At 39.8% G+C, this 14,038-nt stretch overlaps 1 protein-coding gene across 2 annotated transcripts in view; it reads left to right on the forward strand.

Annotated features, from left to right (window-relative positions):
- The window catches only part of LPXN (leupaxin), a 44,134-nt gene extending 30,675 nt beyond the window's left edge, over positions 1-13,459 (forward strand). For both annotated transcript variants that reach the window (XM_062197876.1, XM_062197878.1), the window contains 2 exons: positions 12,039-12,187; positions 12,512-13,459. In XM_062197876.1, coding sequence (XP_062053860.1) covers positions 12,039-12,187; positions 12,512-12,781 — 419 coding nt within the window. In that variant the 3' untranslated portion in view covers positions 12,782-13,459. The remainder of the gene's footprint in view (positions 1-12,038; positions 12,188-12,511) is intronic.
- Positions 13,460-14,038: the final 579 nt, after the last annotated feature.

Here is a 14,038-nt window from a genome sequence, read left to right on the forward strand (position 1 = left end):
CTGAGAATTCTTTTACTACTTTCCTCTTTGGATTTTCTATTTCCTGGATAACATGTGGTTTCCACATGTTTCCACCTTATTTTTGTGTATCATATCCTCTAGCAGCTTTGTAAGAAACAATGAATAGGAGGTAATGTTTTTGAAAACATTGAATATTTAAAATTCCTTTCCATCTGTTTTTGCCCTTAAGTTGCCTAGCTGTAGAATTCTGAATGTAAACTATTTTTGCTCATAATTCTGAAGACATTGCTTCACTCTCTTCCAGATTCCATGGTTGAGAATATTTATTAAGATTTTCTTCTTCTCCTTGATCTTTTCTATGTGACCTGTCTTTCCCCTTTTGTAAGCTTTTTTCCTTATATTTTCTGAATTGTCTTAATTTTCCCCCTGATTTCATGTTTCTTTTGAACAAATATGACTCATGCATGTGATCAGAAAACTTCTTTATATTGCCTTTTCTTGTTATTTTATATGTTTCAAATCATTTTATTATTTAACATTTTGATTAATTCATGTACTACTTACATAGTTTATGGGGTAAAATATGCATGGCATAAACCAACCAATCAGTCCAGTAAGGAAAGTTTTCTCCTCTTTCCTAAATAAAAACTTGAACAATCTCAGGTATTTTCTGATTACTCTTAATAAATACTTCTAAACATAAAATTTAAGACACAAAATGCAAAAACGTAGTTCTTGGGTGATTCAATCTATTAATAGATAAAACTTTCAACTGTTTAAAAGTGACAGCAACTTCCTCTCCCTGGTGGCGCCTTCAGGTTGCAGGATACCAGCAGAGGCGTATGACCTTTCACCTCTCTTAACCTGCCTTTGGCATTTTACCATCCTCAGTTCTGTTGCTTATCTTGATGTGAATTCCTTCAGGGCTGAAGTGTCCAGTCAGGGTAGAAGGAGAAGAGAATGGAGGGCAAGGAAGTTCTAATGTGTGTTAAATGTTCTAATGTTCTGTTAAATTGGTTTTGTAATCTCTAGGCCTCTGACTTTGTTTTCTTGGATACTCTTGATTTCTCTTTGTGTCCTGGCTGGCTTTCTTTCCTCATCCTGTTATTCCTTTGAGGATATGTTCTTCAGATAATCTTGTCTTCATGGGATTTTCCTCAGCCCCTTCTGGTGATCACTTAGAAATGATTGAAATGTTCCAGATCATCTTTTTCACTTGAATTTTTAGTTAAGGATCATAGGAATTGTGTGTACTCTTCCCTCACAGTCAATGGGATTGCAGTTACTTTTCAGCTGTGTCTCTCTATTTGGATGCCCCTTCAGCTTCACAAAGAGGTCTTCTCTCTGCCAACTTTCAGAGTTGAAAAAAAGAAAAAAAAAAGGATCAGGGTGGGGGTGGGGGAGGGATTGAGGAATGAGATTTTCATTGTTCAGCATTTCAGTTTTTACTTAATTCCCACTTTTCAACAGAGAACTTGACTTTATTCTTCATGATCCCCACAAGTGCTGATCCCTGAGACTCTCTGGCTCGATATTTTCAGAAATAATCACTACATCTATGGTTTAGTGGGACATCTGATTTCTAATGGTGTTTCAGACTTTCAACCAATCCCACTTCTAGTCCTGAGGAGTATCTTCCATGTTCAGTCTCTAAGCCCCTCTGATGTTAGAGAGTTCAGGGTGGCTTGATGTTTGTTGGTATCTTCCATCTGTAGAGATATGGGTTTCAATTTTCTTACTTATGTCAAGCTAGTTGCCACCTTTATGGCTTACTTCAAAATTTTGAAAAACTTATTGTTGCTTCATCTGGTTACATCTCTTTTCCATTTCGCTTTTTCTCAAATTTTTTTTTTTGGTTAATGATTTATTTATTTGTTTGAAAGGCAGAACCAGAGAGGGGCAGAGCCAGAGAGAGAGGTCTTCCATCCATTGGTTCACTCTCCAAATGGCCACAATGGCCAGAGCTGAGCTGATCTGAAGCCAGGAGCTTCCTCTAGGTCTCCCACATGGGTGTAGGGGCCCAAGGGCTTGGGCCATCTTCTATTGCTTTCCTAGGCCATAGCAGAGAGCTGGGTTGGAAGTAGAGTAGCTGGGACTCGAACAGGTGCCCATATGGGATGCCAGTGCTGCAGGCAGCGGCTTTACCCGCTATGCCACAGTGCCGGCACCTTCCTTTTCTCTATTTCCTTATAAATCTTTATAATTTTCTTTCTTAACTGTCGTCTTAGTGTTGTCACAGGAGGGGAGTGTGGGATAATTCCATGTGTTCAGGCCTTTTACCTGTAGAGAGATTCTCCTAAGTGTTAGGTATGGTATTATGCACATTGATAGCTATTATTCATTTGATCCCCACTACAACCTATGAGAGCAATTTTATTAATTTTTTAAAGATTTATTTATTTATTATTTATTTGAAAGAGTTACAGAGAGGCAAAAGCAGAGAGAGAGAGGTTTTCTTTTTCTTTTTTTTTTTTGACAGGCAGAGTGGACAGAGAGAGAGACAGAGAGAAAGGTCTTCCTTTTGCCATTGGTTCACCCTCCAATGGCCGCCGCGGCTGGCGCGCTGCGGCCAGCGCACTGCGCTGATCCGATGGCAGGAGCCAGGTGCTTTTCCTGGTCTCCATTGGGGTGCAGGGCCCAAGCACCTGGGCCATCCTCCACTGCACTCCCTGGCCACAGCAGAGAGCTGGCCTGGAAGAGGGGCAACCGGGATAGAATCCGGCGCCCCGACCAGGACTAGAACCCGGTGTGCCGGCGCCGCAAGGCGGAGGATTAGCCTAGTGAGCCGAGAGACAGTCGCAACCACTAGAGCTGGGCTGATCCAAAGCCAGGAGCCAGGAGCTTCTTCTGGGTCTCCCATGTGGGTGCAGGGGCCTAAGGACTTGGGCCATCTTCTACTGCTTTCCCAGGCCATCGCAGAGAGATGGATTGGAAGAGGAGCAGCTGGAACGCGAACCAGCCCCCATATGAGATACTGGTGCTGCAGGCAGAGGCTTAGCCCACTACACCACAGCACTGGCCCCAGCAACTTACTTTATTCTATATTTTACCGGTTATAGATGAAAACACTGAACTTCTAGGAGATAAAATAGTTTTCTTAAAGTCGTACAACTATAACGTCAAAGAGTAGACTCAGGTCTCATGTCTGCAGATTCTCTGTTTTCTCTACGACATCATAACTGTCCTTTAATCAAGACTCCACTCATCTTCTGCTGCTGTATCTCTTTTCTTGATACCAACATGCTACACTTTATTTCGCAGTAGACCCAGATACAGAAGCACTGACATAATTCATTGGCAAAGTAGTTTGCAGTAATTTGCTTATTCACTGGAGCTTGTTCAATGCTTTCCACAAGTTGTTTGTTATTTTACTTCGAGATTGAACTTTAGTTAAACAACATTTTTCATTGAGACTTAATTTAAATCATATTAAAATATGTCACAGTAAATTTATATTGTACTGGTAGCCATAGAAGGCTGAGAGTGAGTTCAGTAGAACAGTCAGCAAGGGGCGGGCGCTGTGGCACAGTAGGTTAATCCTCCGCTTGTGGTGCCAGCATCCCATATGGGCACCGGTTCTAGTCCCAGCTGCTCCTCTTCCCATCCAGCTCTCTTCTGTGGCCTGGGAAAGCAGTAGAGGATGGCCCGGGTGCTTGGGCCCCTGCAGCCACATGGGAGACACAGAAGAAGCTCCTGGCTCCTGGTTTCTGATCGGTGCAGCTATGATTGCTGTGGCCATCTGGCCAGCAGACAGAAGACCTTTCTTTCTGTCTCTCCCTTTCATTGTCTGTAACTCTACCTCTCAAATAAATAAAAAATCTTAAAAAAAAAAAAAGAATAGTCAGCAAGTGAACACTGCCCCTGGATGATGATGATGATGTGGAAGTTGCCTGACAGCAGAAGCATGGGATACATACACATTTCACGTAGAGAAATGTTAGACGAAAATGAAAAGTACCCAATCCACAGGATGGCATGAAAGTACTTAGTTCTCGTTGTTCTTGAGTTGGGTCTCTCATAAGCATACATGACCAATAGGGTCATTTATGTCTTTATAGAAACATGAAACTACACTTAAATATTTATAAATGGAGACTTTTGGGAAAAAAGGGTGCCATATATTAATCAGAAGTTCCTCTTAGGTTATAGTTCCATTTTTATACCTGGATTTTTCTAAATGAATCTTATACCATATTGTCAGGCTATTAATTAGGTGGCATCCTGCCTTACCCTAAGTGACATAGTCACACACAGAGTTCCTATAATGACAGCTTAACCAGCAAGCCTCCTGGGAAATTAAATTCATCTGCATTTTTTTCTTCAGTTCAGATAATTCTTCTTTAAGGCTCAAATCTCTAAGCACATTGGGTCTTATCATCCTCCTCCAGGGACAAGGTCCTTCTGCCTCCCTGTCTCCTTTTTAATTGTTCATTATCCAGGCCATGCAAGTGCTCCCTAATTTCCCCTGTGGCTGACAGTCTCACCAGAGTCTAAACACCCTCCTTTTCTCTGTGACACTTTTAATTGTCACAGTTTCTCATTCATCCTCCAGAGATAATTGGCCCCAGAGAGAGCCTCAGCAAAAGTACATGCTGAAAGTTTCTCCATTTATTAGACCACTAAATGCACAGGTATCACAGCAAGTTTGGCCGATTGCTTTTGATTCCTCTCCTGAGACTCACCCAAGCTGAAACAGAGGCTGTCAGTTCCTTCCTGTCCCACTCTTGAGACTAGCTGCCCTGCAAATGCTTAGATGAGGGTCAATCCTTGGTTAGCTAGTGTGTCTTATAGTTTTCTCAAGTAATACCTATTTATACATAGCTCAGTTTGATGTCATTTGCTTTATGGAGCATCAGCATCACGTGGGGACCTGTTAAAATATGCAAAATCTTAGGTCCAATCCCTGACCCACTGAATAAAAAATTCTGGGAGGGAGGACCCAGTAATCTGCATTTTAACTGGTTCTCAGGTGAGTGATGTTAAGGTTTAAGAAATACCGCCGGCGCCGTGGCTCAATGGGCTAATCCTCCGCCTTGTGGCGCCGGCACACCGGGTTCTAGCCCCGGTTGGGGTGCCGGATTCTATCCTGGTTGCCCCTCTTCCAGGCCAGCTCTCTGCTATGGCCCGGGAAGGCAGTGGAGGATGGCCCAAGTCCTTGGGCCCTGCACCCGCATGGGAGACCAGGAGAAGCACCTGGCTCCTGGCTTCGGATCAGCACGATGCGCTGGCTGCAGTGGCCATTGGAGGGTGAACCAACGGCAAAAAGGAAGACCTTTCTCTCTGTCTCTCTCTCTCACTATCCATTCTGCCTGTCAAAAAAAAAAAAAAAAGAAAGAAAGAAAGAAAGAAAACTGTGCCACACAAAAGCAAGAAACATAGATGATAGATGTGGGTGTTTGTTTTCTTAAACAGCAGAACTTCCTGCACTCAGTTTGCCTTGAGCAGACGCTAGAGATCCTTTGATAAAGTCAGTAGAAGTATAGTGAGCTCCTCTGTGCCTGAAATGTGTAGAGAAAGAACATTGGGAAGCAAGAAAATGTCTAGTTTAAATTTTAGATACATAGGCCTCAGAATTGTGCTAAATGGTCTACTTTTCAATGAAAGCATAGTTGAACAAAGAAAGATATGTCAAAGAGTGACAAGAGGTCCTGTGAAAACTGCAGCTGCCTGATTTGGATCCCAACCCTTGGCTATTCCTCCTGCATTTTCCTCATCTGGATGCCACTATCAAAGTCGATTTCAGAGATAATGTTCCTGGGATAGATTGCTTCACAGTCCACTGTTTATGCTTTATTTATGTGCTATTTCAGTGGAGCACAGACAGAGCTCTCCCATTTATGAAACAATTGGACTATGGTATTTCAGCTCAGCTGATACCATCAGTGCCCACAGAGTGGGCCAGGTCAGGATGCACATAAGGTAGAGATGTGGCATTTAAGTTAGACTTTGAAATTAGGAATAAATTTGAGTCTCAGGTCCTTTACTTTCAAGTTAGTAATGTGTAACTTCTCTGAGCTCTCCTTTTCTCACTTGTAATATGGGGTTAAAACCCATTTTAGGGGATTGCTGTGAAGAGTCTGACTTCAATTTTGGACTGTGGGTAGAGCACTCAGTGTAACCTGTACAAGGCAGGTGCCCCATAAATGGGATTGCAGACAATATTGTACATTTTAGGCAGCCTAAATTCTAGGTAATTACTAAGGAATACTCTGCGTAGACAAGTACACTTCACTTGCTTATGCATATTCTAGTCAGTGCTAAAGTGAGACCCTGAGGTACAACATACTTCTGGAGCTTAGGGTCTGAACTGTAATATTGTAACATTGTCCACATTCATGGAACAACTACTGTGTATGGATCAGGTACCAGGGATATCACTATAACAGAAAAAAAGGAAGTTCCTGCACTCACAGTAAATATATACTAGTGGGAGGAACATACATTAATCAAATTAGCCAACTAAGCACTGACTTAACTCTCTGTTAAGAGAGTGATGAGATGTTGTTTGCGATGAGATAGTGAAGTCAGTTCTTCTCTTAAGCAGACCCCTGAGTTACGTGGAGGACTAAGCTGTCCGAGAAATACCACTCAAGTGTGTTATTTGAAGACACATCAGCTTATTATGTTTTTCTTTTTTAATGTAAAGACAATAAAAAGTCCCTGCAGGAAGCTTCACTTAGAACATATTCTGTTAACCAAAAGCAGTATTTTACAGTAAATATACTATATTTTTCACATTTCTGCATACATATGTTATAAAGTGCCTAAAATTGTTTTTAAAGCTTTTTTATGCTGTTTCATAGTTTTATAATAATTTTAACAGTTCAATTATTCCGTAAGGTTTTATGTAAACAAATCATAAAAGATGAAATGTTATATACCTGAAGATGTTCAGTGAAGCATTATTTATGGTTGCAAATATTGGAAACAATTAAATGTGTTCACAGTAGCATATTTAAAATCCTTCTGGTATTTTAGCAGTACTACAATGAATATCTTTAAAAATAATGTTTTCTTTTTTGAATTATTTGTATGGATTAATTTTCATTTAAATGTCTGTATCTTTTTAAAATTTCTGATATCCATCATCAAATTTCTAAAGGTAAAATAACAGTTGTCTTTGTTTTAGGCATTTATAAGTACGTAAATCACTGTATTTTCCAGCATTGGATTTATTTAACAGTTTTTTAATTACTTAAAAAATTATAAATTATATAAACTATAATTTTAAATTGTACTACTAATTAGGAAAAATTAGAGCTTCATTGTTTTCATTTGAGTTTCATGACATTAATCATATCAACATAGTACTATTAAAATATTTCTTCTTGGGCTATTTGAGAATCTGTAAAATGGACTTATTTTAAAAGGTTTAGAAAATAACCCCTATGATTTTCTCAGCCTCAATGCAAATCCATTATCTGGATGTGAGCTCAATAAGACCCAGCCCAGAAATTTTCTAATATGTGTCTAATGATAAAAATTTCATATATTAAAGAAAAAGTGCTTATACTTCAATAAACTGCTTTTTAAAAACTTTTTAATTACAGAGAATTTAAAATGCAATAGCACTTCCTTACCTCTATTCAGTAAGTGTTAGTGTTTTGCCAAACTGACTTTTTCTTTTAACCCCCACATATTCATCCATCTACCTTTTTTCTTTTTTTTTTTTAACTTTTATTTAATGAATATAAATTTCCAGTGTACAGCTTATGGATTACAATGGCTTCCCCCTCCCATAACTTCCCTCCCACCCGCAACCCTCCCCTCTCCCGCTCCCTCTCCCCTTCCATTTGCATCAAGATTCATTTTCAATTCTCTTTATATACAGAAGATCAATTTAGTATAAAGATTTCAACAGTTTGCACCCACATAGAAACACAAAGGCCGGCCGGTCAGAGCAGCAGGTTAAGCTGTTGCCTGTGGGGCAGGCATTCCCTGAGTGCTGGTTCAAGTCCTGGCTGCTCCATTCCACCCAGCTCCCTGCTAACGCACTTTTTCCTGGCCTCTACGGCCATACCACCCTGAACGCGCCTGATCTCGGACATCTACCTTTTTTCTTACTGTGATGTTTAAAGACAAATCATAGAAATCATTTCATCTTGTGATTAAATATTTGAACATACATTATCTTTAACTGACAAGGACTTTAAAAATCACATTCATGCATAGAAAATGAACACTTTCTTATTACTTAAAACTCATATTCAAATTTCTAAAAAAATGCAATTTACTTGGTTTCTTGAATCAGGTTCTAAGCAAAATCTATGCATTGCATTTGGCTGCTTTGTCTCTCAAATTTTAAAAATTCTGTTAGCAGTCTTGCCTTCACCACCTTTGTATACCATTGATTTGTTAGGAAACTAAAAGCCGTTTCTAAAAAAAAAAAAAATCCCTTTTTTTTTTTTTTTTGACAGGCAGAGTTAGAGAGAGAGACAGAGAGAAAGGTCTTCCTTCTGTTGGTTCACCCCCCAAATGGCCGCTATGGTCGGCATGCTGCGCCGATCCGAAGCCAGGAGCCAGGTGCTTCCTCAAGGTCTCCCATGCGGGTGCAGGGCCCAAGCTCTTGGACCATCCTCCACTGCCTTCCCGGGCCACAGCAGAGAGCTGGACTGGAACAGGAGCAACTGGGACAGAATCTGGCGCCCTGACCGGGACTGGGGACTGGAACCCGGGGTGCTGGTGCCGCAGAAGGAGGATTAGCTATATTCCTGATTTGACTAGCTAATCACTCATGTTACAATTCAACTTATTTGCTTTATTCACTCCTATGCCACTTTTACTATGTTTTCTGTAAATTGTTAATTTAGACTTAGATGCTTGATTAGGTTTAGGTTCAGTTTGGGGCATGTAGGGATAAGAGTAGGTTATAGGTGGTGGGTGCCATTTCATATTTATTGAATCACATAAAAAATTTTTATTGATCGACCAATGCCAGCCTGATCTCTCCATTCTTAAGTACCCTGCCAATGATCATTGCGTAAACCCAAAGTTCTAGATAAGAAAGTGTTGTGTTTTATATTACTTCTATATTTATTAGCTGTGATTCTAGAAAACTGACTTTTTATCATCAGCTATTTGGTTATCTTGAAATACATTTCATATAAGAAAGGTGGGGTAGGGGCCAGCGCTGTGGCGTAGCTGATAAAGCCGCTGCCTGGCATCCCATGTAGGTGCCAGTTCAAGTCCCAGCTGCTCCACTTCCAATCCAGCTCTTTGCTATGGCCTGGGAAAGCAGTAGAAGATGGCCCAACTGCTTGGGCCTCTGCACCCTCGTGAGAGACCTGGAAGAAGTTCCTGGCTCCTAGCTTCAAATCGTTGCAGCTCCAGCTGTTGTGGCCATCTGGGGAGTGAACCAGTAGATGGAAGATGTTTCTCTCTCTCTCAGCCTCTGGCTTTCTTTAACTGCCTTTCAAATAAATAAATAAATCTTAAAAAAAAAAAAAGAAATGTGGAGTAAATGGCCTCTTTCCTTATAATGTAATGAATGGATTTGTTAATAATACCCAGTGAAGGCTGGGTTTTTATTTTTGGAAAATCCTTATGAACTCCTGAAACTATATTTAGCTGACATTTTTTGATCACTTGCAGTAGGTTTATTTTTAAAGCTCTGGTTGTTTTATCTGAAGTCTGAGGTCGACCCTACAAGTAGGTTACTGTATCCTTTTGATGTGACTTCAATTATCTGTGATTCTTTTTTTTTTATTGGTACACTAAGATGTGTCAATCTCATCTTATCAACTGTGCACCACGTTTGGGTTCATCAATTTCTCCAAAACACTGTTTCAGTGAGAATATTTAGAAAGCACAATGTGGGTAAGAGGAGTATTAGTTATTTCTGGAATGTCATTACTTCCAGCTTTCAGTGGGCAGGGCTTGGAATCTATTTTTTTTTTCTTTTTAAAAGAGAAGAATAAATCATATGTTTATACTGGTCTTTTCTCATTTTATGTAAGTTTTATTATAGTTTTTAAAAATTTGTCTGATTTTTTTATACTTGTGTCTGTTTTTACACTAGAAATCTTGCTTTCCAAAGGCATTACTATGATTTATATTTACTTTATTATAGTCTACCTATAATAATTTCAAAAAAGCATATGAATGTTAGAAATAACCTTTATTTTCTATGTATATGCTTTTAAAATTTTATTTTTTTAGAGGTAGAGAGAGAGAGAGAGAAAAGGAATTCCCACTTGCTAATGCACTCCCCAAATGCTTGCAATAATATCTGAGAGCCTGGGCCAGGGCCAGGAGCCAAGAACCAGACCAGATCTCCTACATGAGTAGCAGGGACCCAAATACTTGAGCCATCACCTGCTTCCTTTTAGAGTACACAATAGCAAGAAGCTGGAATAGAGAGCTAGAGCTGCAAATTCAACCTAAGCACTCTGATATGGATGTGGGCATCCTAAGTGACATCTTAATCACTAGACCACCAAATGCCTGCCCCTTATTGTATTATCTTAAGGATAAGTAATGTTTTAATATATTTATCCTAGTGAAATAGTTACTATGGTCAAAGAAACATAATCATCCTCTGGCATGGTTACCTTTACTGTGTGTGTCTGTGGTAAGAACATCAAAAATCTACTCTTCAGATTTCTGGTATTCATGAAAATAGTTTAAAATTAAAATAGAAGTAATTTATTAGTATTTATTGCCTTTAGAATCCTGTAGGACTATCAATGGTCAAAATACTGTGTTTTTTTATTTATAAAGATTTATTTATTTATTTGGAACTTAGAGCCACACAGAGAGAGGAGAGGAAGAGAGAGAGGTCTTCTATCTGCTGGTTCACTCCCCAATTGGCTGCAATAGCAAGAGCTGTGCTGATTTGAAGCCAGGAGCCAGGAGCTTCCTCCAGGTCTTCCCACAAGGGTACAGGAGCCCAGGGATTTGGGCCATCTTCTACTGCTTTCCCAGGCCATGGCAGAGAGCTGGATCGGAAGTGGAGCAGCCAAGACTCGAACCAGCACCCATATGGGATGCCAGCACTTCAGGCAGTGGCTTTACCTGCTATGTCACAGCACCAGCCCCAAAATACTATGTTTTAAAGTCATTTAAATGAATTGTTTCCTTTCTTTGGCCATGTTGTTAATTTCTTATACAATTCATTTATTTCAATTTAATTCAATTTTCAAGGATTGATTTTTTTCCATTTTAATTTTTTCGCTTTTGAATTTTATACAAAAACAGTTGAAGCAATACATATAATAGGTATTCTTTGTATTAGCTGTGTTTTTCTAGGGTATAGTTAACAAATATTTTCTTCAGATTGTTCTGTCTTTAACTTTGCTTTCAGTGTTTTTTCAACATTAATAAGCCATTCACATGTTTTTATGCATCTAGACTTACTAATCTTTAATCTGCTTTTGAAACTTGAGCCATATTTACTGTGGTTTTTCCATTTCCATATTAAAGAAGAATCTATCCATTTATAATTCAAGTAGTTGTATGACCTTAATTATGACAGTTAGACTTTGCATCTATTTGTAAAATATTATTTAATAATACTTTATTAAAAAGAATCAGCACTTTTTTTTAAGATGCTGTTTTAAATACTGGGGATATAATGGTGACAAAGTCAACAATAGGTAGTTTCTCTTGCTAATCTTCCAGTGAAGATAGACAAACCATAATGATGATTTCAGATGTTAATCACTACAGAGACAATGAAATAAATGAAATATAAAGAGGGACTGAAGAGATGTCTTTATGTCTTTCAGATAGGATAATATTTGAGCTGATTCCTGAATCACAGGAATTGGCCAGATATATCAAGGCCTGGAGCAGGAATGTCCACGGCCAAGGGAATACTTAGTACAAACACATTGAAGAAGAACAGTTGTTAACTTACTAAATGCTTACTGTGAGCCAGGCGCAGTGCTAAAGCACTATACCTGCATTGCCTCATTTCTTTTTTTACAACAGTTTGTTGAGATAGGAATCTAATTTGCCCAATTGTGAGTGTGAAGTCACTCAGTTTAGGAGAGTGTAGGTCATTGGTGCCTCTCCACCCTCTAGCATAGCTTTAGGCCTCAGACCGTAAAAGTGAACCCTTGATTTTGTCTCTCCAGGCTTTCATGAGAAGGACAAGAAGCCATATTGCCGAAAGGATTTCTTAGCCATGTTCTCACCCAAGTGTGGTGGCTGCAACCGCCCGGTGTTGGAAAACTACCTTTCAGCCATGAACACTGTCTGGCACCCGGAGTGCTTTGTGTGCGGGGTCTGTATAGTCTGTATACTCACTTATCCTTTGGTTTAGGGAAAGCCGAGGGTTCTCCTCTCTGAAACGAAGAACTGCAACTAGTAACAGGGTTCAGAGCACTAGAAGAAGAATTGACGTGGGCTTCCTAATTGAGAAACAAGAGACAGCATCCATGTGGGCATTTGCTGGTCTGTTTTGTAAGAGGGCGATCTAGCCTCCATTTGTCAAGGACACACATGAAATGCATGCAACTGGCAGTAATGTCAAGTCTGAAAATTTGACTCTGCTGGTGATTTACTTCCTAACATCTGTGTTATTTCTTTCTCCCACCCATCCCCACAGGACTGCTTCAGCAGTTTTTCTACCGGTTCCTTCTTTGAACTGGAAGGCCGTCCGTTCTGTGAGCTCCACTACCATCAGCGCCGAGGAACCCTCTGCCATGGGTGTGGGCAGCCCATCACGGGCCGCTGCATCAGCGCCATGGGGCACAAGTTCCATCCTGAGCACTTTGTGTGTGCTTTCTGCCTCACACAGTTGTCAAAGGGCATCTTCAAGGAGCAGAATGACAAGACCTATTGTCAGCCTTGCTTCAACAAGCTCTTCTCACTGTAATCTCAATTGATCCACAGCCTCTTCTGATCCCCTTTAAAATTTAAAGCAAGAGGAAGGAATAGATAAATTGTTACTGACCTGTGGCTTGATAATTTTATAGAGAGAGTAAAGGTGGTGAGCAACTAAGGGAACTGGTAGTTGTTACAGGAACAGGCTTCTAATCTTATGTTTTAGGCTTCTAGTCTTTTTTTTTTTTTATCAAGTAATTTGATTTAGATCCTGCTATCAGTTCCCCATAAGACATGTTTTCCACTTGTGCGATTTCTTTCACTGCTGGTTTTCTTAGGTTTCTCCCTTTTCACCTTGACCGATGTCCCTCCACATAACTGCCTCTTTCCAGCTTCCCCCGTTTTCCCCTGTGGTTCACCATTCCATGTTCCCCATAAGACATGTTTTCCACTTGTGCGATTTCTTTCACTGCTGGTTTTCTTAGGTTTCTCCCTTTTCACCTTGACCGATGTCCCTCCACATAACTGCCTCTTTCCAGCTGCCCCCATCTTCCCCTGTGGTTCACCATTCCATGTTCACTGCTATGATTTTATCCTTGCTGTCAGGAACCATGAAACCACTCTTAAACTCTCCCCTTCTTCCTTCAGTCTATTTCTCTTTTTCAAGAGGAAGTGAATTTTAATTTTAATTACTGACATCCTTGATAAATAAAATGGCTTGTGATTTTAATGACCAATTGTCATACTTGTTTGGTAGATAGACTTGGTGCTTCGCATGTTATATACTGTGAACTTTGTGAATTAAATTTGTATGCTACTTCTTGTTTCCTTCCATACAATAAGCATTTTAAAATATCAGAAGTAATTAAAAGGAAGGACTCCTATTCATTAACTTATTTTTAAGATTATTTATTTGAGAGGCAGAGTTACAAAGAGACAGAGACAAAGAGAATCTTCCATCTACTGGTTCACTCCCCAAATGGCCGCAAGGGCCGAAGCCAAGAACCAGGAGCTGATTCTGGGTCTCCCACATGGGTGTAGGGGCCATCTTCCTCTGCTTTCTCAGGACATCAGCAAGGAGCTAGGTCAGAAGTGGAGCAGCCAGGAATCAAACCCATTCCCATAAGGGATACTGGCAGAGCCAAGCCCCAAAGAACAATTTCCTCTTAATTATTTTTTTCCTACCAAAAAATTGTAAGTAAATTTATAGGAAAGCTTCCAGATTCTTAAGAAATTTGCCTTTCTCATGTCCTATCAGTTTGTTAATAAAAGCTTCCTAGTCATCCTTCCCCAAAGAAGATATTAGTAA

The sequence above is a fragment of the Lepus europaeus genome, chromosome 7 (genome assembly GCF_033115175.1).
Source record: "Lepus europaeus isolate LE1 chromosome 7, mLepTim1.pri, whole genome shotgun sequence".
In the NCBI taxonomy this organism is placed as follows: Eukaryota; Metazoa; Chordata; class Mammalia; order Lagomorpha; family Leporidae; genus Lepus; species Lepus europaeus.